The sequence below is a fragment of the Salminus brasiliensis genome, chromosome 3, assembly GCF_030463535.1.
Source record: "Salminus brasiliensis chromosome 3, fSalBra1.hap2, whole genome shotgun sequence".
NCBI classification, from domain to species: domain Eukaryota; kingdom Metazoa; phylum Chordata; class Actinopteri; order Characiformes; family Bryconidae; genus Salminus; species Salminus brasiliensis.
This window is the reverse complement of record NC_132880.1, coordinates 38,253,760-38,276,873: the sequence shown is the minus strand read 5'-3', so window position 1 is coordinate 38,276,873 and position 23,114 is coordinate 38,253,760. Positions and strand designations below refer to the sequence as shown.

The following is a 23,114-nucleotide window of genomic DNA, read 5'->3' as shown; positions in this document are numbered from 1 at the left end:
CTTGAATTTGACTTGAACCCTTTTAAAAGAGGATGAAAATTCTTTATTTCACGCAATTACTGAATCCACTGCCATCCCCTAGGCTTAGGCCCAGATAACAGAAATACTGACTCCATCCCAAATAACTGTTCCAAGGACCTTGTGTCTGTGTGTGTGTTTCTGTGTGTCTGTGTGTCCTATAAAATCATGCAAATTATAATTTCTTGACGCATACAATGACTAAGCTGTGAACAAATGGGAGGATAGAGACACAGTGGGGAGGGGCTGAGAGAAAAGGGAAACTTTTACTTTTTTTGGCTTTCTGTTCTTGAACTGCAGGAGGTTTGCAGCACAGCTCAGACCCATGGAAGCATTTTTCTCCCCCTAATCTCTCAGTAAACTCTCTACACTCCAGTAACACCCAGTGATATCAGGAGATCCAGGTATGCCATCTACAGCAACATCACATGCTGGATGTCTGCTTCATGCACGGCTTGCCAGACAAAGCGGCATTACTTTAGACTCGCAGAGGCAAGAATGTATGCGCACCTACAATGGGACACTAGTGCATTTTTAGCTATATCCTTGTCGGTCCAACTATCCACAGCTCCTCCTATACTTACCCTAACCTAAAGTCATTACCAAGACCTTAACAAAAACCTCACCAGAAACCTACTCCTAAACCAAACCCTAATCCTAAACCTATGCTCTGCAATCTGCGCTTTTCCCTTTAGTAAATCAAATTAGGGTTAGGCAGAGTCGTGGCCTTCAGACTCTTCAGTAATTGACTTCACATTCCACAGTGAATTTGTACTGAATCTAGACGCCACTGCGAGACTACCGACGGCTGGAACTTGTTGAGGCGAGGACCCGTGCAGCAGTCTGGACAGGCCGTGCCTATAGCCCAAAGCCTCTGAATATTTCAGAACGTTTTCATAAAAATAGACCTTCAGACCAGACTGAAGATGCACAGCTCGTGTTATCTGTCAGCATCAATGATTGAACAGACCCCAACAAAGGAAAAGAGGAAGCGCACATTAAAGAAAACCTCCAGTAAATGAATACGAGCTGGAAGCTGGGAAAGTAGGGCAGCATTTGATAACTAACACTGCTTGACATCAGTGATACTGTTATAAAGGGTAAGGTACTGTTATGGCGGTGTTATGCAGAAAACTGCCAGACCAAAAGTCTGAGACACTTGACCCTCCGCAGGCACCCTGAAGTCGGCATATACATATGGCCGCATATTTCAGCACTGATGTGAGGAAGGTTGGAGCCAGAGGAACACTGAAGTGCTCTCTGCTGGGAGAGTACATCCAGATCTGTCCTGGCAGCAGCCTTACATGGCTCCCTGAACACAGACCAGTTAACCAGCCTCCTCAGTCAGAGTGCCACATGGCTTTACCATAAGGCTAATATAATATATAATAGGGTAATATTACTTCCAGCGGTTCTCAAACAGCCAAGAGTAGCGTCACAGTGTCCCGATCTAACTTTCTAGCCATGAGCTAATACACTGTATGGACTAAAGAAGGCTCATTCATCTTCCTCTCTTCGAAAAGCAAGAAATTGGATTGCATCATCAGCAGTTCCACTGCTCCACAGCCCAGTGCTGGGGGGCTTTATACCCCTCTAGCCCATGCCTGACATTAGACCAATAGGTTCATGTTTATCTGCTCCAGAGAGTCCTATTCTATTCGCAGTACTTCTCAACAGGGGCTAGACAAGCTGTGTGTGTGCATTTGCACATCTGTGTCAGCTTATAGTAGCTGAATGCATTCATTAGAAGGGGTGTCCACAAACATCTGGACACATACTGTATGTTAACGCCAAGATAACACACTACCCACAGCCTAACATGCTAGTCACAATAGCAGGTAATGCTACATACTCTTTAGCTTGCTAAACACGCACTGCACCGAGCAGACCCAGGGCGGACCACAATACCGTCCGGCAGAACTCGTATGGTACCAAGCTAAGCTATGGTAGGCTGGACTTTGCTTAGCAGCTCCTAGGAGTCATTGCGGTGCAATAAACCAGCTAATCAAACCAGCGTGTTTAAGTCTGAGTTTTAAACAGGGTTGTACATTTTCACCCCATCTCATCACGTATTTACTGGTTATACATCAAAACCAACCAACCAATATTTTTTTAAAAAAAGAAAGAAAATAGTTTACTTAAAAAATAGTGAATAAATGCATCCTACGGTACCATTCAAGTCCTGGCATCTGCTACCAGAACTGCAGCGTCAGACTCAGCGGAGAAGGAGTGGAATGGTGCTAAAGCATCAGCACAGAAAGGTCAAACCTGAAAGTGGGCCAGAGTGATGGGGGAGAACAGAGCACTTGGACAGACTCCATTATACAACTCTATCAAAGGCCAGACACACAAGCACCAGTGGGTGCATGCATTCATCAGCAAAGCATCCAGTGGAAATATCGGTTCAGGGTGGACTTGCCCTGGCTGTAACGTTTTTGTTTAGTTGTGTTTATCCATATGAAGAAGCACAGGGAGCAGATAGCAAGAAGAATGAAGCCAGGAACAAAGGGGATCTGCCTCACAAGTGATGGAAATCCAGATAGCATATGCAAAGAGGGCCACACCCAACGACACCCTGTCTGGGACCTGTCGGACAGCCTGAAACACTCTAGCTGCTCAAGCTTGAATGTTACAATAAGTGAAATTTCACACAATTGAAACACTTGAACCCATTAATCAGGGCCAGAATGAGGAGTGTAAGTGTGTGTGTGTGTGTGTGGAGTGAATGAATGGAGGGTCTGAGTTCCTGCATGTCTAAGAGGTTGGGGTAAAATCTCAATGTAACACAGGTTTCTTTAACAGCAGCAGTAAGAACATGGTTACCACTTCCTCCTTCCCGGTTCCTACCAGAACCCAGAACTCTGTGTTATTTCAGGAATTCAATACTGACACTTTCTCACCCTCATATGCGCGCGCGCACACACACACACACACACACACACACACACACACACACACACACACACACACACACACACCTTTCCACTTTCAGTCAGAGAGCACACACTGCACTTCACCCTCAGCCTTTTTTAGACACACTCCTCCATTCATATGCCCAACACCCTCACACACTGTCATTATTCACTTACACATAGAAACACCCTCACCTCACTTATACGTACCACTGACAGCAAACAGCACTGGACCTAGCGGCCATTTACTGGAAACCAAGAGAGTCCTGGGAATACCACAGAGTCAGTGACTCAGGCTGAAAACATTTCCCCATCATGCCGGCGCTAAGTTGAGCTAAAGAAGTTATACAGTGATGTCAGAAACTATTTCCAGCGTTCATGTGACCACAGAATGCTTCAGATCATGTCCGGTTAACTAAAAAAAAAATCTAAATAAAAAAAGGAACTAAGCAGGGGTTTCCCCAAAGGCTTCGTTAGGCTGAGTACTTCGTTAAATAGTTTTTACAGAGTACCTCCGCTCTCAGTATCAGTGGGTCTGTCGCCCTCTCAGCATATTTAAAAAAGGCCTGTTAGGGGGTCAATAATGGAGCATGAGGTGGCGTGAGCAAAGTAGAAAGCAGCCAATTAGAGGCTTTTCGTCACCATGGCAACCAGTGGTAACATGAATATTTGGAAGCTTGCTGCCAATTAACACGCAATAGACAGAAAAATGCTGTCTCAGTCATAAACAACTGAGTTATGGACATTGCAGAAGTGAAATTTCAACCTCTTGGGAAAGCACCAGCCAGGTTTGGAGCAGGTCTGGAACTAAATAACGGCTGTTTCTCGAAGCCCTCCACAACTGAAGCACTATATGAGCTTTTTTTTTTTGTTTTTTAACTGTTGCCGATGCAACATCGCCCGGCAGCAGACATGCTCAACTTAGCCCCAGCTAACAGACGTCTGTGCCACCCAACATCGGCAAGAGTGAGGAGAGGAGAGAGCGCCATCTACCCACCTGGAGGGAGCACAGCCAATGTCTGTCTGTGCTCTCCTGGCTGCTGATGGCAAATTGAAGAGGGTATTTACTTAGGGCTGGGCGATATGATAAAAATACTGTATCATCTGCTGAACTTCATCTAACTAAACCAGTCTAACTGGAATGAAATCTGCAGCTGATCAGTGTTTATTAAGCACTAACAGTATCCTCAATATGACTGGAAAACCATATTATCACAATGACAAAATTGATCACAATACGATAAAATATCGTCATATTGCCCAGCTTATATTTTTACTGCAGTTCAGTACCCTAAAACCAGAGGGTGCTAATTCTGGGGGTAGGATTTGGTTGTTCTACTGGCAGGAAGCAGAGGAATAATAATAATAATAATAATAATAATAATAATAGTACTAAATTGGGACATGATAACGCTTTTGAATAACTTACAGCATTGATATAGATGAAATCACAATGTTTTTTGGGTTTTAAAGGCATACAGAGTTGATTCTGTGTTTAGTGTTCAGCTGAGTGTGTTGTTTAGGTGTCTGTCACTGCAGATAACCTTTCAACACCTTTCTTTTTTTCCTCATATCCTTCATTAGTTTGCTTATTATTCACCTAGATCATTTCAACATTGTTTATGGGAAACTCACTGCTGGCCAATGTGACACACACTTGTTGGTTTTGGGATTTGAGTCTATAATCTTAATCAGATATGTTGTTCTTTAAAACAACCAAAAGTGACCCTAATCACCAAACCTCTGAGGGAGGCCTTCTCTTTTGACTCTAGCACCAGAAGGGTGGGGTTTGGATCACTTCCGCTGGCACAGTAACAGAGCCAAAGCTGGCCCACTGAGTCGCTCACTTGTGAGCTCCCTGACTCACTACTCTCTCAAGCCACTCTAATAATTCAGATTAAATGGATCACAAATGGAGGTGAACAAAGTGAGAAAACAGCAGATTAGGACTGGACCAGGTCACAGCAGAGAGGCGACAGTCTGCGCTACTCTCCGAGCAAGGTCCTGGAGCGTCTACCAATGTAACAAAATGTTTTAACTAACTCTACAGCTCGGCAGCTCAGCAGATCAGCAGCGGTGGATTGTGAAATGGCACTTCACAACCAAAAGGCCAAACAGTGACACAGCAGAGGAGTCCAGTCACTCCTCGGATGGGAAAATGAGCCATACTGCTTCCTCGTAAAAGCAGTCACATGGGCAACTGCTTGCTCTGTCACAGCTCATGATGCCTCAGGGTATGTGGATGAAGCTGGACGAGTAAAGAAAAAGACCCCACAGCAGATGGACCAGGTCGCCTTCCCCATTAGACTAAGCAGCCCTGCCAATGGCAGGTCCAGACATGTAGAGTTGTACACTCACTCACTCACTCTCTCACACACACACACACACACACATTGCGGTTTTCCAGTCACAGACAGACACCTGAACAGGATGGGAATTACATGCCCCACCTATTTACAAAACAAGGCAGAATCTGCTCACACCTGTGCAGTCAACCTTTTGTCATTGCACAATGCTTGTCAAAAGTTTGGGGACATCGCAGTCTCTTGAATGTTTCCACTGTAAGTTTTTAATTAAATGAAAAGAAATATCTGCTGTACATAATTTTAACACAAAATAACTTTATGTATATGTGTTAAAGAACCTATAATTATTTATGAATATTCTAAGAGGTTCTTGGATGTATAAATTATAACTATGTGTCTTTGGTTGGGACAATGCTCAATTTTACAGGCTTATTTACAATTACCCTGTTATTTTGCCAATTTTCATTTCATGGCTTGTGGAAAACAAATGATATGCTCTGCTTTAATTTGCTGCTTTATGGCACTGCAACTGCCCACAGCTACATAGCACAGCATGACATAGCTTTCAACACTGTAGGCCTAATTATTGTATTTTACTGAGTCTTATTGGACAGCATTGGTGTCCTCTCCGTGTCCTCTCAGCTCGATGTCCTGTCAGCTAGCTGAAGAGAGTACAGCTGGCCAGCTTTAAGCCTTGCACCCATTTGCTTCCCCAGGTTTGGCTGTCTCGAGTCTTACTGGTAAAAATGAACTAAACTAAATAAGCCATGTTTGCTTCAGTTTTGTAGTCAGCCAAGGTGTGCCAGTTTGTGTTTTGAGGGATGACCATGGTGAGGAGAGCCTAGCACGCATCTCTGTTTGATATCTGTTTTGTCACGTGCCGAGCGTCAAGTCTGAGCACAACACTGGCACAGAAATGGGTCCCAGTTCATGTTGCAAGCAGTCCTCCCATAACTATCAGAGTCTGGAAGTGATGTGCTACTCTCCAGTTTTACAAGTAACACCACCACATTTTCCTTTTTTTTTAATAAGGCTCGAAAGGCTTTTAAAAGTGGGCTGGACGTATGTTCATTTTGGGGAGTCAAGACTGTTACGTAACAGTTTGGGGATTTCTGAATTGTCCTGTTTTGCCACCTATATAGATATATATAGATATATAGATAGATACATAGATAGACAGATACATAGATAGCTGTAATGTTTTGGTTTTATATATATGAAAAATATTTTTAATTAAATAATTTTTTTCTATTCCATGGCAGTTTCAAAAAGTTCAGAAAAATAACCAAACAAGGGATGAAATGAGTATGTGTGGGGGGGGTATAATTTTTCTTAAGGTAGCAGAACAGAGCCCACGTTTTCCCTTCAATTTCCTTTCACTTCACTCAGAGCATTCATCCACTGACTATTCAATAAACAGGAAAAAGCAAGCATGATTTTTTTTTAACACTGATTTTTACACACCACAGATCTGAACAGAAATAGTCCTAGTTTAGAACTACTGCCTTTATTAAGCACAGATGACAAAGTCCCAACCCCAAAGCCCCAATTATTCTCATCTGCCCAGTAGGACAATATTTGACAACTGAGAAGTGACCAGCTGGCCACTGAGCATGCATTCAAAAAAAAGAAAAAGAAAAAAAGGACATGATTGCTATTCCTTTCACACAGCTATGTGGCCTGAAAAGAAAAATGCAGAAGAAATGAACTGGTTACACCAAACACCAGAAAGTAAAGGAAGGAGGAAGAAATACGAAATCTAACAATAAAATATGAACCATGTGAGAGGCACACCTGATCTAATAAGGAGAAGAATGCAAGGATTGCAAGACATTTATAAACAATCCTCAGTACTGCAACACTGAAGATCCCAGAACCACCATTCTCTTAGAACAAGGGTGGCACACTCATTTAATGAAACAGGCCACATCCCCTGCAGTCCAGGGGCAAGGGGGTCAGTCCAATTGATATTGTTCACTTACACTGACACTACATACCAAAATCTTCATTTGCTAATGGAGAATGACACGTCACACAGTACATTTTGGCGAAAGCATGCTAGGGGAGTAGCAGCTTGCTGGCTAATTATCAGCTCAACATAAGGCCTCTGAGCTGTAGTGTCTCCATAAACCTACTCATGAACAGCATCAGCGTTCGATGTGTTTTTTTGACCCTGCAGGTTTTACACAGCGCTCTGATCAGGCTAGCTAACGTCTCTGAAGAACATCAAGTCCTATCTTAGCCAGGTAGCAGCGATCAATACGGTTTCCGAATCAGAACTCGCACCAAAATCCTGCTCCTCTTCAAAACAGAGATTTCCATTGGTTCTACTCTAGATTTTGATGGCCTGCCTCAAGCCCACATCAAGCTAAAACTGGAAACTCTGACTGGTTCTGCTGCGGAGTCTGACTGTCTGTCTGTCTGACTGACTGTCTGTCTGTCTGTGCCAACAGGTCAGTGTCAGGACTGTTAGGAAGAGTGGATCTATTTTTTATCATCATCACTGTACTCAATCAAAAAGTGTCAAACAGTCTGTGTTAAGAACATGGATTCTAAATTGATCTGGCGGGCCGCATTAGAACCTTTACTGGGGCGGTTCTGGCCCACAGGCTGTATGTTTGGCACCTCTGTCCTAGAATAACAGCTCATTAGGCAAACGCCAGAAAACCAAAAGACTAAATGGTGTCACCGCCTCTTGCAGACAAGGCTGTCTTCTCTGCCGATAATTTTAGCCAACGCAATTAGACATAAAGCTTGTTAACAGAGCGCCAGCCCAAACCAGATTACCACCGACAGTAACTACTGACCTACTAAATTCCGGAGAGAGGAAAGAGACGAAGAGAAAGCGTGGGAAGACAGAGAACATCAGAAAAAACAAAGGCATGTAAAAACACCCAGACTTGATGAATGTGGAGGTGGCAATCGCAGGCGCCAACATACCTTTTCTATCTCCCGACATGGTCTATGAATCTCTTCCACGCACAGGCAGGAGCACCTATATAAATTTATTTATGCTATACATTTTTTAAATGAACAATTACAATATACTGATGGACTTTTACATTAGTAAAAATGAATTACAATATTTAAATGTTTGAAAGGCACAAAAGCTAGTAACAGTAATTTAGAATATTTGACAGGGATGGGATTCTCTAGGCACCTCACAATTCAATTTGATTACGATTCAGGGGGCAGCAGTGGGCTTTCTTTTTTTCTTCTCTATACAGAACAATCCATAATGAATTTACTTCCAATATCCAATAAACAAAACAAAAGGAATTGATGTGGCAAGTGGAAGGTTTTTGCAGTGGGGCTGCTCGGAAAAAAATGTAACACGAGTTACCTTCTCTAGTAGCCTTGACACAGTAGGCAACTTGAGCACTCACTGGGAGGCCAGGCTTAGAGTATGGGCACAGTTTTTCAAATGTAGCAACCATGTAGGAGCGCTATCAGTAACTAACAAATAGGGCTGCACGATATTGGAAAAATATGACATTAAAATGTATTTTTGCTCTCTGATATATTGCAATATTTAAAAACACAAGAATTTTCACCAGAATTCAGTAATCCAACGTCATGATATTAATAATGCACTTAATGAATCAAAGATAGCTAGAATTTAATATTTCCCCCCAATCCTATACTTCCTATACTTGGGTGTGCTAGCTAAAGCAGAGCCATCAGAGAGAGTGTTTTCTGTGGCAGGGCTCATTCTCAACTCGACCCGGAGCATGTAGATATGTTGCCATTTCTTAATAGAAACGAACAGATACAGATACAGTTTATGTAATATAATAAAATAATTATGATGAAAAGTCACTTACTCCAAAAAAGGCTACAGGAAACGGTCGTGAGAATCTTCATGTTCAGGTTAGTTAGCGTAAGTAAAAAGCTCAAGGTTACTACTGTACTGTTATGTTACCATAACTGATAATTATCATGGTTGAATTGAATATACTATATAAAATAAATAATAATCACAATTTTATATTCTTTTATTTATGTTTTTTTTTTTTTCACAGGCCTCAGCACTCTTCTTTACAGACCTGAGCTAGAGCGCTGAAACTCTGCTAGTAGACACTGCAGACAGTCTGGACCCAGTAACAGTTAAAAGGCATCAGAAATGCTAAAGGGGCAGTGCACAAAGTGGGCAAAGTGTATGGGGGGGGTATGTAGTACATCACTAATGACGCAAACAAGCTAGTAAATGATAGCAATTAGGCTTGGGCCTGTAACTGTGAATCTTCTTAGAACAGGAGTACTGATCTAGGGTCAGAGTCATCATACTTTATATGCCTTTACTGAACAAATACCTGAACTCAGATCAGCCCACTTGTTCGGAAAAGCTTCACAGGTCTCTGTGGGAGGTCTGTTCCTAAGATGCCGCACTACAGAGAACAAGATTAACAACAGAACAGATTTGAAGTGGTGCACCTCGTAGCTTACAGGGACGCTCAGCTATTCTTTGGTGCTGATAATGCCTGAAGTTTAAAAGCATAGGAAATTGTTAGGAGATGAAGATAGTAAGGATGGTGTTGTTATTACAATCATGTGTTCATACTTATTAATTCCTATTAAATGTCAGAAAGTAAGGTCATATTAAACCATCCCAAAATGATAGCAACATACCAACAGATAAAAACGTTCATCTTTCTGAACCTGAAATGGTCACTGGGGTCAAATCTAACTGCAGAATGGAGTGCAATGTTCTCTGAAGTGCAGCTTCTGTTGGGTTAGATTGCATTCATTAGATAAGTGAGATCAAATGACACCTAGGAGAGTAAGCCACATCCTCACTCCTGTTCTCAGCTGAGAATCATGTGCTTGGTGCTAGGAGATCCACCCTGCCCATGGGGGGACTAGTGCTTCTGACTACACGGCCTTTACTATCCACGCACACACAAAGCCATGAAAACATGCCATGCAGAATGAAATGCTCAACTCTAGTGTAGTCCTTCCATTTGGCAATTCTGTGTCATTTGAATGTGGGTCATTAACACCCAGATGTTTGCACTAGGGTAAGGGAGTCAAAATGACCTATATTAAAATCTAACTACACAGTAAAACAGGAGAAGAAGCCTACAGCAGCATTTGGTCTGGACAGATGCTGGAAAGATGACGGATTCTTTGCAAATACATCGTGAAACATCTGAAAGGAATCTTGGCAATTCATTTACTGATTCATGCCATTCCTATGGTTTGCTCAAGTATTCTGTCCTACTGAAAAACAAGGTCTTGTTTTACAGTTAAGCTCATTTCAGCCAACAATCCATGTCATTAAAAAAAGCCATTTTCCTGAGAACACCTAGACAAAAGAGCTGGACCTCTGGGACAATATGCTTCGGACAGATGAATATTGAGTCTTGCCCTGTTTTTTTTTGTTGTTGTTTTTTTGGGAGGGGGGGGGGTTGACAGCAAGGGTTTCCTCCCATCAAACCTGTGCAGTCTTTCTGCTGGTAGAGGATGTACTCCATCATCAACTGTGGGTACCTGTTGGTCCCATTGTCTTGGGCTGAATTTGCTAGGACAGCCTGACCTGGCCATGTTGGCAGTTGACTCTAAATTATATAAATTATGTCTCTATATTTTGCAGACATTGGAACTGCTCCTTCATAAGTGTGCCGAGATCTTTTTCAATCTCCATCCTGCTTTTGGAGGCCTCAGAAAGCTCTTTGGACCTTACCATGGTGATACCACTCACTTCAACAACCAAGAGCAAACTAGATGTCTGAGGTTTAAACACAATTCCACATCTTTGATATATTATAAATTGTACACCTGATTTGTAAAAGACATTTCTTTAGGTTTGTGTGTTTCATCATATCACCTCCAGATCATCTCAATATTGTGAAAATAAAGATTAAACATCCATCAATTTAAATATTAAAAAAAGACAAGGTTTTAATGGGATGTCCTAATTTCCACATTACCATTTCCTTTGCTCCCTGAGGAATATAAAAAAACAAAAAAAAAACAAAACCATTATACTATGAACCTCTGTGGCCTCCACATCCTCACTCACCCCACAGGGGCATTTATGAAGGTCAGTCTCATTCGCTCTGTTCATTCTACAGCTGACGACACTCTGAGCGGAGTGGACACTTCCTCATCGTAATTTGTGCGTTTGGAGGTGACAGATGAGCAGTGGTAGCTCCCCTCCTCCACTTGGCAAACAGCCATCCCCCAACCAATCAATTCCCCAAGAACAGAGACGGATGAGCGAGATGTCACAATGGCAGTTACACAGGGGTCTGGAAAGAGGTATGGATTATGCCTTCACCTTCGCAAACACACGCCTGTGCAAAAACACACACAGGCGGACACAAAGCCTTCCATCCGCAACAGAAGAGGATACACTGGGTGGCAAAGATTCTCCTTTTCTTAATACACAGGTGCTTCCCACAACCTGGATGCAATAAGGATGAGGAAATGCCATGTAATCTCAGTATTACAAGCATAAGGGGCTTTATGTGCTCATGCAGTATTCACATTTACACCCCCTAGACTAATTCTCTGCATTGTGCGGGATAATAAAATAATAAAAAGAGAATTCCAGAAATGGGCAAACCGGGAAGGGAATACTAGGAATGTTGATAGCCAATTGACAAAAGGTGTTTCCATAACGATGAAATTGGAAGTGTGGGTTCTTCTCGACAATGGTCCTCAATTCAGAAATCCACTTAATTACAAAGGGTTCATTCACTTTTTTTGACAACTTTTAAATAACATACTTTCACAACACTGAAAGTTCTAATAGGCCAAAAACAAATGTATTACTTCTTATTTTTCCTAAAAACAAAATGTACTGTGGTATACCCCCCCCCCCCCCCCTTTCTAAACTGTTACAATAATGGGGAAACACATCAGTTGATCTGGCCCATCCATTGTGCAGGTAGTACACTGGGAATGCTGGGGTGGTTGGGATGGTGAATGTGGGGGTGCTGCCATTCGTGTGTGTTTATAGATTGTGTGGAAGGGAGCTGAATGAGGTCTCCTGTGCACCCATCTGCAATCAATGCCTCCTCAAGCTGCAGTGCCCCAGTGCTTTTAACACACACTCCATGATTTATTCATTAACACCGCCTGCTTGCTTGTCTCTCTGCCTGTCCAGCCTTCCTCCATTCTACCCCCCACTCCTTCATTTAATGCCACATTTCCAAATCTCATCACACCTTCCATTCTTCCTGCTGGATCTTTCGCTCTCTCTCTCTGGTATAGCTGACACAGCACACTGCAAGATGCATGTAGGCATGTGTGTGTATGGGGATAGCACAGAGTTCATACACTGTCCATTCTGATCACAGAGCTATTCTTAACAGGGCGTCATTAGCTATTCTCCACAGGTAAGGCTGTAAATAGTATTACTTTATTCATAGATTAGATGACTCTTTCAAACATTTTCTCTTTTTACTATCCTTTGGCTTGCACAAGGTGAGCTTGTTGAGTTTGTGGCATGAATCTTGCAGCAATTCCTCAGTGGAACTCAATTTTGGCTTTAAATAAGTTCAGAAGTTTGGATGAAATTAGAAATTAGTGATTTTTAGACTCCACCTTAACCTTTAACCCCTTGAAATCTTATTTGGAGAATGTATAAGAGTTTTCATTTTAAGGCCTTTTATTAACTGCTGATTATTCCATCAGCACTATAAAGTATCCAGTAACTGCTATGAAACTAATGGGTAACTTCTTGTTTGAGAGTGATGAATTGAAATAAGGGCCCATTTACATCAACTGAATCCTTTAGAATATAAAGGGTTAAATCTCACAGTCACTATAAAAGAGCTTTTTTTCATATTAAGAAACACAGTGAGTCAGACCCCGTTAAAACTCGAAGATGCAGAGAAGCTGATTCATGCGGTTGTTTTTTTTTTTACTTTCTTCACTAATGCATTATTCTATTAAAACTCCAACTAACAGACTACAGCTTTGTCAGAAAGCTAGAGTACTAATACAAATACACAAAGACTTTTTAGCTTCATTGCACAGACAGCCTGCTGATTATTTTACTGGTTTCTAAACCTCTAAAGGGATTAGCACCCTCATACATCTCAGAATGCCTGACAGAAAATGCTGCATATTGTGCTTCAAGATCATCAAGTGATGAAGAACAGAAAGACTGATTAAGTAGGTCTCCGTTTTCAGGCACCACAAATCTGGAACAGGTCATTATTTGCTGTTGGTAGTTTCAGAAAGCAGCTGAAATTACTCCTGTTCTTATTTTGGATATTAAATATTTCACTAATTTGACAGTTTTTCTATAATTATTTGATCCAATTTAATTTCTCTCATTTATTACAATGTTTTATATTTTTGTATTTTGTATGTTTTTGTTTTATATACATTACATTACACTGTGGGTTACTGTTAGCTATTATATTTTAGCATGCAAACTGCCAATAGGTCACAGGGTCAGCAGTAATGACTTCTTTGATAGCTAATTGACAATTAACGATGAAATTGGAAGTGTGGGTTCTTCTCAACAAACAAAGGTCCTCGATTCAGAAATCCACTTAATTAAATCCATTTTAATTACAAAATACAGTAAGTAAATATTATACCTCATTGAAAGCTGAGAGAGGTGGTCTTGGGCCCTCTTAATAAGGGTGCTACAAAGGGTTCTTCGAGCAATTCTACAGATGAACCATTTCTGGTTCTGGAGTGCAAAGAACCTTTAAAAACGTGCTCTCGTTTACACCTTAAAAAGGTTCTTTTCACACACAGTGTAGACATCTGTCTACAAACACAGTTCTTACTAAAACCAACAAGACTTCTTCTCCACAGAACCCTTCATAGCACCTTTATTGAGGGCTTGATTAAATGTGTGGGGGTGCACTGAACTAGGCCAGACAGATAAATCCATGAGAAAGAACACATTATAACAGGGAGGTGAAGACAAGTATGACGAAGCCAAAACAAGGGCAGGTCTGCACAAAGTCAAGCCCATGTCAAAGCGGACAGTTTGGGCGGGCATGACTTGAACGGGGCATGCGGGTGCGGTCAGGGTTGACACAGGGTTTTGCGGACACAGGTGAGCAGGCGTGCTACTAGATTTTGCGGGCGCTGGCAGGCGTAGAGCAGGATTGAACAGGATTGGCGTGTACGGATATTAAGAATCGAGTCTGTGCACACCTCTATTTACAGCTGCCAAACGTTTCAACAGTACGACAAGCACTGTGGTGCTTTTGTGGTGCCATTAAACTATTGAAACAGTTTAAGCTATTAACCCAAACACTCCCACTAGCATACTGAAGCCTGGCAAAATGAGCACTTCTCTTTTTGCCACAAAAAAAATAAACAGACAAACAGCAGCTTTAGAAAAAAAATTAAAATGACCAACAAACCAACAAAAAAATCTAGCCCTATCCTAAAGGTTCCCCGTACTGTAGATCACAGCCAGAACAGGCTCATACCCATAAAAACAGGGGAAATGTCAACAGCCAAAGTACCCCCACTCCAAAGTTTCACACACAGAATGCCTGAATTTAACACAGTTCACAAGCCGACTTAAAAGACTGCAGTGAATACAAGAGGAAAGCTACTGCAGCACTTAGAGATGTTCTTTAAAAGTCAGCCAGGGGTCCATTATGCAATCAGCTCTCAACGGGCAAGGCCTGTCAGGAGTGGAGCTACCGCTGTGCAGGGGGAGCCTGTCCTCTCCACTCGGCTGCCTAACGCGGTTGGAGGACCCTGCAGAAATACAGCGGACCAGACAAGCAGAAACAAAGTGCGACGCCACCCAAAACAAGGAAGACGCACGCATACAAAGAAGCCTTTGAAGAGTCCATGCCCTGTACAGGAACAGTTCATTTATAATCATTTCAGTGTTCAGGGTATTTTTTGGAGCAATTTTCGCCTTAGCCCAAATATAGTACATCAGCCACGTCCTGAGGACGGGGGAAAAGTTTTTAGTCTTGCCTTCATTTGCTCTCAAAACAGCCTGGCTTCCACAACATCGCTTCGAGATTCTGGTCCAAGTTTCCCCAAGCTGTGAATCTCAATTTCTACCACATGCCAAAGGTGTTCTACTGGATTCAGGTGATTCAGAAGGCCACTGGAGAACACTCACCTCATTGTCATGCTCATGAAACCGGTTTGAGACAACTTCTGCTTTCTGACATGATGCATTAGCACTAGCCACTGAAGAAGGGTAAACTGTGGTCATGAAGGGATGCACATGGTCAGCAACTATACTCAAACAGACTATGGCACTGAAGCAATGATTAACTGGTATTAACGGCCCTAAAGCATGCCAACATTCGCCATTACACCGCCTTCACCGGCCTGGACTGTTGACCCAAGTCAAATTCTGACCGTACCATCTGTGAGCCTTGGCAGCAATCAAGATTCATCACACCAGGCTACATTTTTCCGGTCTTTACCTGTCCAGTCTTGGTGAGCCTGCGCCCACTGCAGCCTCACCTTTCTGCTCTTGGCTGACGAAATTGGGACCTGGCGTGGTTTTGTGCGATCATAATCCATCTGCCTCAAGACTCAAGAACGTGTTGTGGACTCGGAGATGCTTTTCTGCTCACCATAATTGTCCAGAGTAATTATCTGAATTACTATGGGCATGACGTCAGTTTGAAGCAGTCTGGCCATTCTTTGCTGACCTCTCTCAACAACCTGGTGACATTTTCGCCTGCAGAACTGCCGCTCACTGGATAATTTTCCTTAATTACAGGATAAGGCGTAAACTCTAGGGACTGTTGTGCTGAAAAGCCCAGGAGATCAGCAGTTCTAGAAACACTCAACCAGTTCATATGGCACCAACTACCATGCCACCCTGAAAAACACTGTACTGTCTAATAATGTGCTGCCTATAAACTTGGAATTTTTGGAAAACTTGGAATTTAGATGTACAACACTAACTGTAGCACAGGTTCTTTAGCCTTGTAGCTTGATGGACATGAATCGTGTTTTGGCTGATTCCCTGAAAGATCACTCGAACCACCTTCACAAAACACATGGAAATGTACAAATAAATAATAAATAAAGAAACTCATTAAAATGGGTCTTAGATGCAGCCTTGAGAAGCAGCTTGACCAAAAGGTGTGCTGCAACAGTCTATTCATCAAGGACAAAGGAGGGGGAGAACGAAAGAACTAAGGAAAGTCTGCTCAGCTGAGGGAGTGTTTGTTCGTCCTGCCGGGACAGTCAGGTGCTACAGGAGAATGTGACCAAACAGGAAGCGCTGGGTGGGAAATCCTGCAGTCTCTCTCAAAAAAGAGAGATAAAAAAAGTAAAAGAGAGAGAGAGAAAGTGAAAAGAGAGAGTGTGAGAGAAAGAGAAGTAGAACAAAATTTGGGAAAGAGGAAAGGTCATAGGAGAAAGTGAAAGAACATGAACTCATGATCGCTAAAGCCATGGGAGGGAAATGACAAGGATGGGGGGGGGGGGACTAGGCCATGTGGAAAAAAGCAGCCGTAATGATCCGTCTCGCGATGGCTTGTCTGCCTCAGCACTCCGCGTCCAGCTCCCGTTTCCACTCCAAACCAGCGCCGCGTTTAATAAAACAAACTGCCTGGATAGATTCGGGACTTTCCACACCGGTAGCCGAAACCATACAATCTATTAGGAGCTCCTTCCAAAGGCAGACATAACACTTGTACAGCAAGTACAGTGAGATGTATTCCAACAGGACTAAAGGCACTGGAAAAACCCTGGACACATCCTAACGAGTGTTTCCTGCAGGCAAATATTAGGATGCAGAGACTGCACAGACAGCACAGGCCTCTAAGAGCAATGTCACTTCCTTTGGCCCACAGGATACCAGCAGGGCTCCACTAGCGGAAACACCAAGGATGCTCAGATCCTTTCCTCTCTCCCTGTCTGTCATTCGTGTATGTGTGAATGTGTGCTGGGGTTAAGTCCAAGGGTGGTTAAAACAACTGGAGGACAATAGTCTAAAGAAAGCAAACAAACCAAAACAACATAACCATGTGACCCTCTACCGTCATTTTAGAGGCTTGTTAATTCTCTCCTAATTTCTCTGCTCTGGCCTGCTTTCACATCTCGTACTGTAGGCCCACGGGACGTCTGCCGAGTCTAGCTCTCTCTTGTTCAGAAACAGTAGGAGCTGAAACATTAGGCTAGTGTCCATCTTGCTTACTGTCTGGAAGCCATCTTAGTTTACGTATGACCGTTTCCTGTGTGTGTCTCGCTCTGAATCACAGGCCTGACTCTTTCCTTTTTCAGGCACCCACACTCTTTTAGATATCCTGCTATTGTTGTGAACTCCAGTCAACTCCCTGTGCAGTGGAAAACAACACAGGCCCAAGAAAACGTGCACACGCTGTAACGGTCAAGCTCTAGAGACGTAAACCTTCAAACTGTATGAATTCACAGAGACGTGTACAGCACATTCCTACAATTTTACTACATTTTATATTTTCTGCGAAATCTAAATCTGCCAAACATACGCACTACTTCAGACTAAATCAGAGTGAAAGAGGAAGAGAGAGAGAAAGACCGACAGAGAGATGAACACTAAATGTCCAAATGTTTGTGGACACCCCTTGTAATGAATGCATTTAGCTACTTTAATTTGGTGCCAAGTTCTCGAACGTTCTTGTCGCTGAATGCAATTAAATCCGCACAGCAATGCTCACACCAAAACCTAGAAGAAAGGCGTTCCTGGACAGTAAAGACAGTTACTCCAACAAAAGCAGGATCAATGTTTTCATCTTCATTTTAGAAAAAAAATGAACGAACAGGCGTCCCAATACTTTTGTCCACGTAGTGTAGACAGATAGAGAGAGTCAGGTTGTGTTCTGCAAACAGCTGACAGACTTGACGTGTTTGTTTGTTTGTCACGTGAGGTGATATCTGATTTTTCTGTGTACTCTGGGTGTGTGTGTGTGTGTGTGATCGTCACACCAGACAGCTAGTAAGTGTAATATGAAAGTGAGCGTGTGACAGAATTATTAATATGAACTGGCCAAAGTTTATTTGGAAGGAGGAAGAACAGATTTCCCTGTATCTCAGTCTTATTTGGCCATTTATCTTCGAGACCAGAAAGAAAACATATGTGCATAAATCATAAGAGTTAAGGTGATAATATGATCGTGCAGTATCGTTATTATGAAAAACAAGCTTTTCTGATCATATTTCATCACTACACTTGTTTAGTTGAATGTAGTCACCAACAATGGAATATAATAAAATTTTAATAGCAGTTTTTCTTCTAAATGGCGCAGCAGGTAGTGTGTAGGTAGTGTCCGGTCACTATCTATGAGGAGTTTGGGCTTAGGCTAGATAAACAGGATATGCTGAATTGCCCCTAAAGGTGTGAGTGAATAGATGCTTGTGGTAACCTAAACATTTTTAGTGGTTTAACGGACCACGGGTAATCCACAATCCACCCCCCCACACACACAGTTCGTAAAGCACAAAACACACAGACTGAACAGGCATCTGTCACGTGAACGGAGCGTGTGGATAAAACCGGTACGATCTGTAAACACTGAGGCATGAGAGCCAGAAAGTAACACACAGAGTAAGTCCACACATCTGCAGCACCACCACTCTGGTGTGTGAGTGGAGAGCAGAGTTCTATTAGTGTGAGGAATGGGAGTCTCATACGGACATGAGCTGAGGAGAAATTCTCATGTGAGTTGACCTCAGAACAACAGACTCCACAACTAACTTTTACTGTGGAACAGAATGAGAAGGAAAAATGAAGCGCTACAGAAACCAAACCAAACCATATTAAAGGAACAGACAGTGTCAAAATAAAAGTCACTAATACAAACAAAGCAGTCACACGAAATACTTTCAAACTCAAGGCTAAGATTACGGTCTTACATTTGTCTGCCGTTTTTCTTCTTTGCAGATCTGAGAAATGATCCAATCTGTGGCTCGAAAACAAGGATTTGATCTGAACAGTTTTGTGATCTCTTACACCACTAAACCATAACGTTGTTTTTGTTTTTTTATCTTAATAGAATATTTCTGTCATATCATCCACGCCTAGATTGACACCTATGACATATGACACAGTTTAAAAAAATGATCACAGTAGGAAATTTGGAAATTTAGGCCAATGGAGACATACCAAGCCTTTCCCTATTCATATTTTCATATCTAAAATAAATTAAAGGCTCATTTCTTACTACAGTAGTCCTCTGAAATATCCATCAAGTCTATCTATTTTTAAAAAACATATATGATGAGACAGAATCTACTTCCCTCCTATTCTCTCACTCACACACAAAGAGAGAGAGGAGGCCCTTGAATTATTGAGCCCCGTCTCATATGCCTTCTCTTATTTCAACTAAGTAATGCCTTTAGCACAAGTTCACATTTCTCATACTATTCTACACAGAACCTCCGCAGGTGAGATACAGTTAAAACCCTGACAAAGACATTTAAACGGACCCAGAACAAACACACACAGCTAAGGGAGGTGTATCGCTGCTAGAACTTACTATAAACAGATTAAGGGAGTGTTACACAGGAGGTGGACAGGTGAACCACATCACTCCATCAGCTACTGCTCCAGCTCGGCTTAGGCTGGTGGCTTCAGTGCCAAGTTGTTCGTCATAGCAAGGACAGTTACCTAACTCAAGAGGCCGCAGGAAAGGATTGAGAGCCTTAGAAAGCAACAGTCAAGTGTTGCACCAGTAGAACAAGGCACCTGACTAAGGCTGGAGAAGGAGCTGCGTTTGTAACTGTACAAATGCTTCATAGCGAGTCAGATTAATCTGGGTTTTACAGATGCACTGAAGGCCGGTCATCAATCCATTCATTCATCAACATTAAAACACTCTTGGCAGCCGCAGTAGAAGTACCTTCAGTAAAGTGCAATGCAAATGCTTAACAATTCATCGCTGTAGAGCTTGATGTAGTGCTTGGAGCATGGGAAAAGGGGGCAGACAGTCTTGCTAGATGGTTGCTCACATTGTGCCTTCATTTACTACTGAATCTTTTCTGTCTGACCGAGAGCTAAAGCGTAGGCCGCACATTCACATGGACAGGGAGGAGGAAGAAGCTGGCCAAGCTATAGAGAGTAGATCAGTTTCCGCACTTTGACAGACTTTTTAAAGTACGTTATTCTTGGTCATTGTTATATCAGTAACTTAACCCCCACACCCGGCTTTTTTAAAAATAGACGAACATGCCTATAGTTATGGTTTTTATACCAACTGACTGACAGCTCCGTTGTATAATACCAGTATACCCTGTTCAGCCCCTACAGAACTGCATTTCATTACACTAATCAATAATTTAAAGCCTCCCTTTTCATCATGCTTGCATTACAGCCTTTGGGCGCCTCAACTGCCTTCCCTCCCTCCCTCCCTCCCTCTCCCTTCCTCCCTGACTGTATCACCGGCCTTTCCTTTTTCCAGTAAAGGTATTCAGTTCATACACACCAACTTACACTGCTGAAACGCCAACCACACGGACGTGTTCCAATTCGCACTGTCACCCCACACAGGCACTCGATTGCTCAGCTAGTGCTAAAGACTTGGCTCGAATTCGAAGCTAGAACTAGAACGCAAGCACTGCGCACTAGCAACGCGTCCTAGGTAGGACACAAGTGCGCAAATTGGACCGCAGCCATGAACTCTGGCGCTCACAGCCGAATCTGTTCAACACAACCCAACCCAAGCTCAGCCCAGCCAGGTCAGGCCAGGCCAGGCTCCTTCTGAGACCAACCGGCCGGTCTCACATGATGGGCACGTTAACGGATCCCCTGAAAGGGTCCTTGAGAAAGTGGAGTTAGCTAGCTAGCACAGTTACTACGACAGCCCGGGCTCTGTGAACAGACAGCCAGCCAAACCAAACTGAATATATCTGGACTACTGTAGCTACCAAATACACCGTTAAAAGCATTAAAATGAGCGTTAAATTGAACAAAACGTCCACTGTAGTCTAACTGCGCACACAGCGTAAGCCCGCTCCAGAATACCTCCAGAAGCGCAGCCTGTTAGCTAGCTTAACCGTGTAAACACAGCGGACTGCGTTATCTCCCACCATCACATGCCCCGTTTGTTTTCTCATCCACAACCTTTACCTTTGTATCTCTCCAGCACGTCCTCGTAGGCTTTAGCGAACTCCTTCTCCTGCGAGTGGTTTGTGGGCAGTAAGCCCGGCATGAAGCCAGCCATGGTGGCCGCAGATATCCAGCGCAGCGCGGGGATCCGGGTCTCCGGCTCCGGCTCCGGCTCCGGCTCCGGCTCTGGCTCCGGCTCGGCTCCGGCTCTGGCTCCGGCTCGGCTCTACCTCCACTGCGGATGAAGTTTCATCCACAGCCCGGGATTCAAGCGGAGACTAGGATAACCTTAACGAAACGGTGGTTTATTCATCCGAGCGCATTCATGCAGTTTTTCTAGGCTGGTCTACTTATACAAACAATTAGCTAAACGTGTTGTTATAATTACTTTAAATATTATAAGTATGCCAACTAAAATGTAGGCTATTAAAAAATATATAAAGTGTCTGTTATATAAATCCAGCTCGACACATCGCTTGTCGTGGGGTTTACGTCCCTTCTTCTAGCCGGCGAATAGATATAGCTAGATCCCGTGTGTGCCTCTCTGTGTGTGTGTGTGTGTGTGTGTGTGTGTGTGGTTTGTCTCAGACGCGGTCCTGTAACGTGTGTGTTGGAGAGGGCGGTCGTTGGGGGCTGGCCCTTAGGTTCCTTCCGAAATCAGAGGCGACACCCCAGTGTAATCGTATCCGGAGCCCGGCTCCTCTGTCCCTGCTGTCCGTGTGCTCCTGCCTCGCCCGTGGCCGCTGGATCCTCGGCGCTTTTCTTCCCGCACTTCACTGTAATGGCTGCTAGTATTGTAAGCCTTGACTCCTTCTCCTGCCCTCTTTCACTCCTCCCTCCGTTCCCCCCGTGCGAATGGGGCTCGGGTTTCTCTGTTCTTCCCGCAGTGCCTGTCATCCATCCATCCCTCCCTTCCCTACGAGCCACGCCAGGCACATCCAGCGTAGTGAACTGCATGGCCGGCTCAGAGCCTGCCTGAATGACAGACATGGCCGGCGGCACGGGGCGCGGATTACCGGCCTATGTCGCCCCCTGCCGGTCAAAGCGAAGCAGTGCAAAGGGCCGGTCCACCGTCCTCTTCAACGTGGCGTGGCCTAAAACAGAGGGCTTTTGTTCTGGAGGATGCTCACACAGTCTGCCATCTAACGGCCACAGAAGGCTGATTCGCTCTCCTCATGTATGGATTAAGTAAGTAGGTTTAACCAGTCTGTGGACAAATACAGTCTTAGTTCACTGCGGTTCTTCCATCTGGAATTCACTTGAAACCGCAAAGAGATAAAAATCAGTAGGCAGCTGAGCTGATCTCCATTATCCAGCAGGGCCTAATATTTGGATGTGAAGAATCAGATTGAGTGAAAATAGATCTAGGTTGATCGGAGACTGGGGCTTGAGATCGAAAGGCCACAGGTTCGAATCCTACCGACAGGTAAGAACTGGGGATGGGGGCAGTGAAGGCTGTCTCCTCCCTCGATCCATGGCTGATGTGCCCTTGAGCAAGGCACCTAAACACCAACTGCTCCCTGGGCGCTGGAGTTGGCTGTCCACCGCTCCGGGTGTGTGTGTGTGTACTCAATGCCCCTAGTGCACTAGTGTGTGTGTGTGTGTGTGTGTGTGTGTGTGTGTGTGTGTGTGTGTGTTTGTGTTCACTGCCACTGATGGTTCAAATGCAGAGGACACATTTCACTGTACATTGTACAGCAACAATGTACATTGTACTTGCACCTTTACCTTTACAACCATAATACTTATTACGCTACTATATTTTGACACAAATATAATAAAAAAAACTGCTATTTTAATACAAGGCTGCACTACATCCAAATAACCAGGACTAATTATGCCCTTTGTAATGAAACATGCAGTTGGTCAGGGTTCTAGTTGGTC

At 43.4% G+C, this 23,114-nt stretch overlaps 1 protein-coding gene across 2 annotated transcripts in view; it reads right to left on the bottom strand.

Annotated features, from left to right (window-relative positions):
- macf1a (microtubule actin crosslinking factor 1a) overlaps positions 1 to 23,114 on the bottom strand; it is a 202,873-nt gene that overhangs the window by 167,583 nt on the left and 12,176 nt on the right. Inside the window, exon 1 of one of the 2 annotated variants that reach the window (XM_072676060.1) lies at positions 21,252 to 22,124. The exons of the other annotated variant lie outside the window; for it this stretch is intronic. Within the exon in view, the coding sequence (XP_072532161.1) occupies positions 21,252 to 21,345 (94 nt within the window). The 5' untranslated portion in view covers positions 21,346 to 22,124. Of the gene's footprint in view, positions 1 to 21,251; positions 22,125 to 23,114 lie in introns of those variants that run through there. 2 annotated transcript variants of the gene reach the window in all.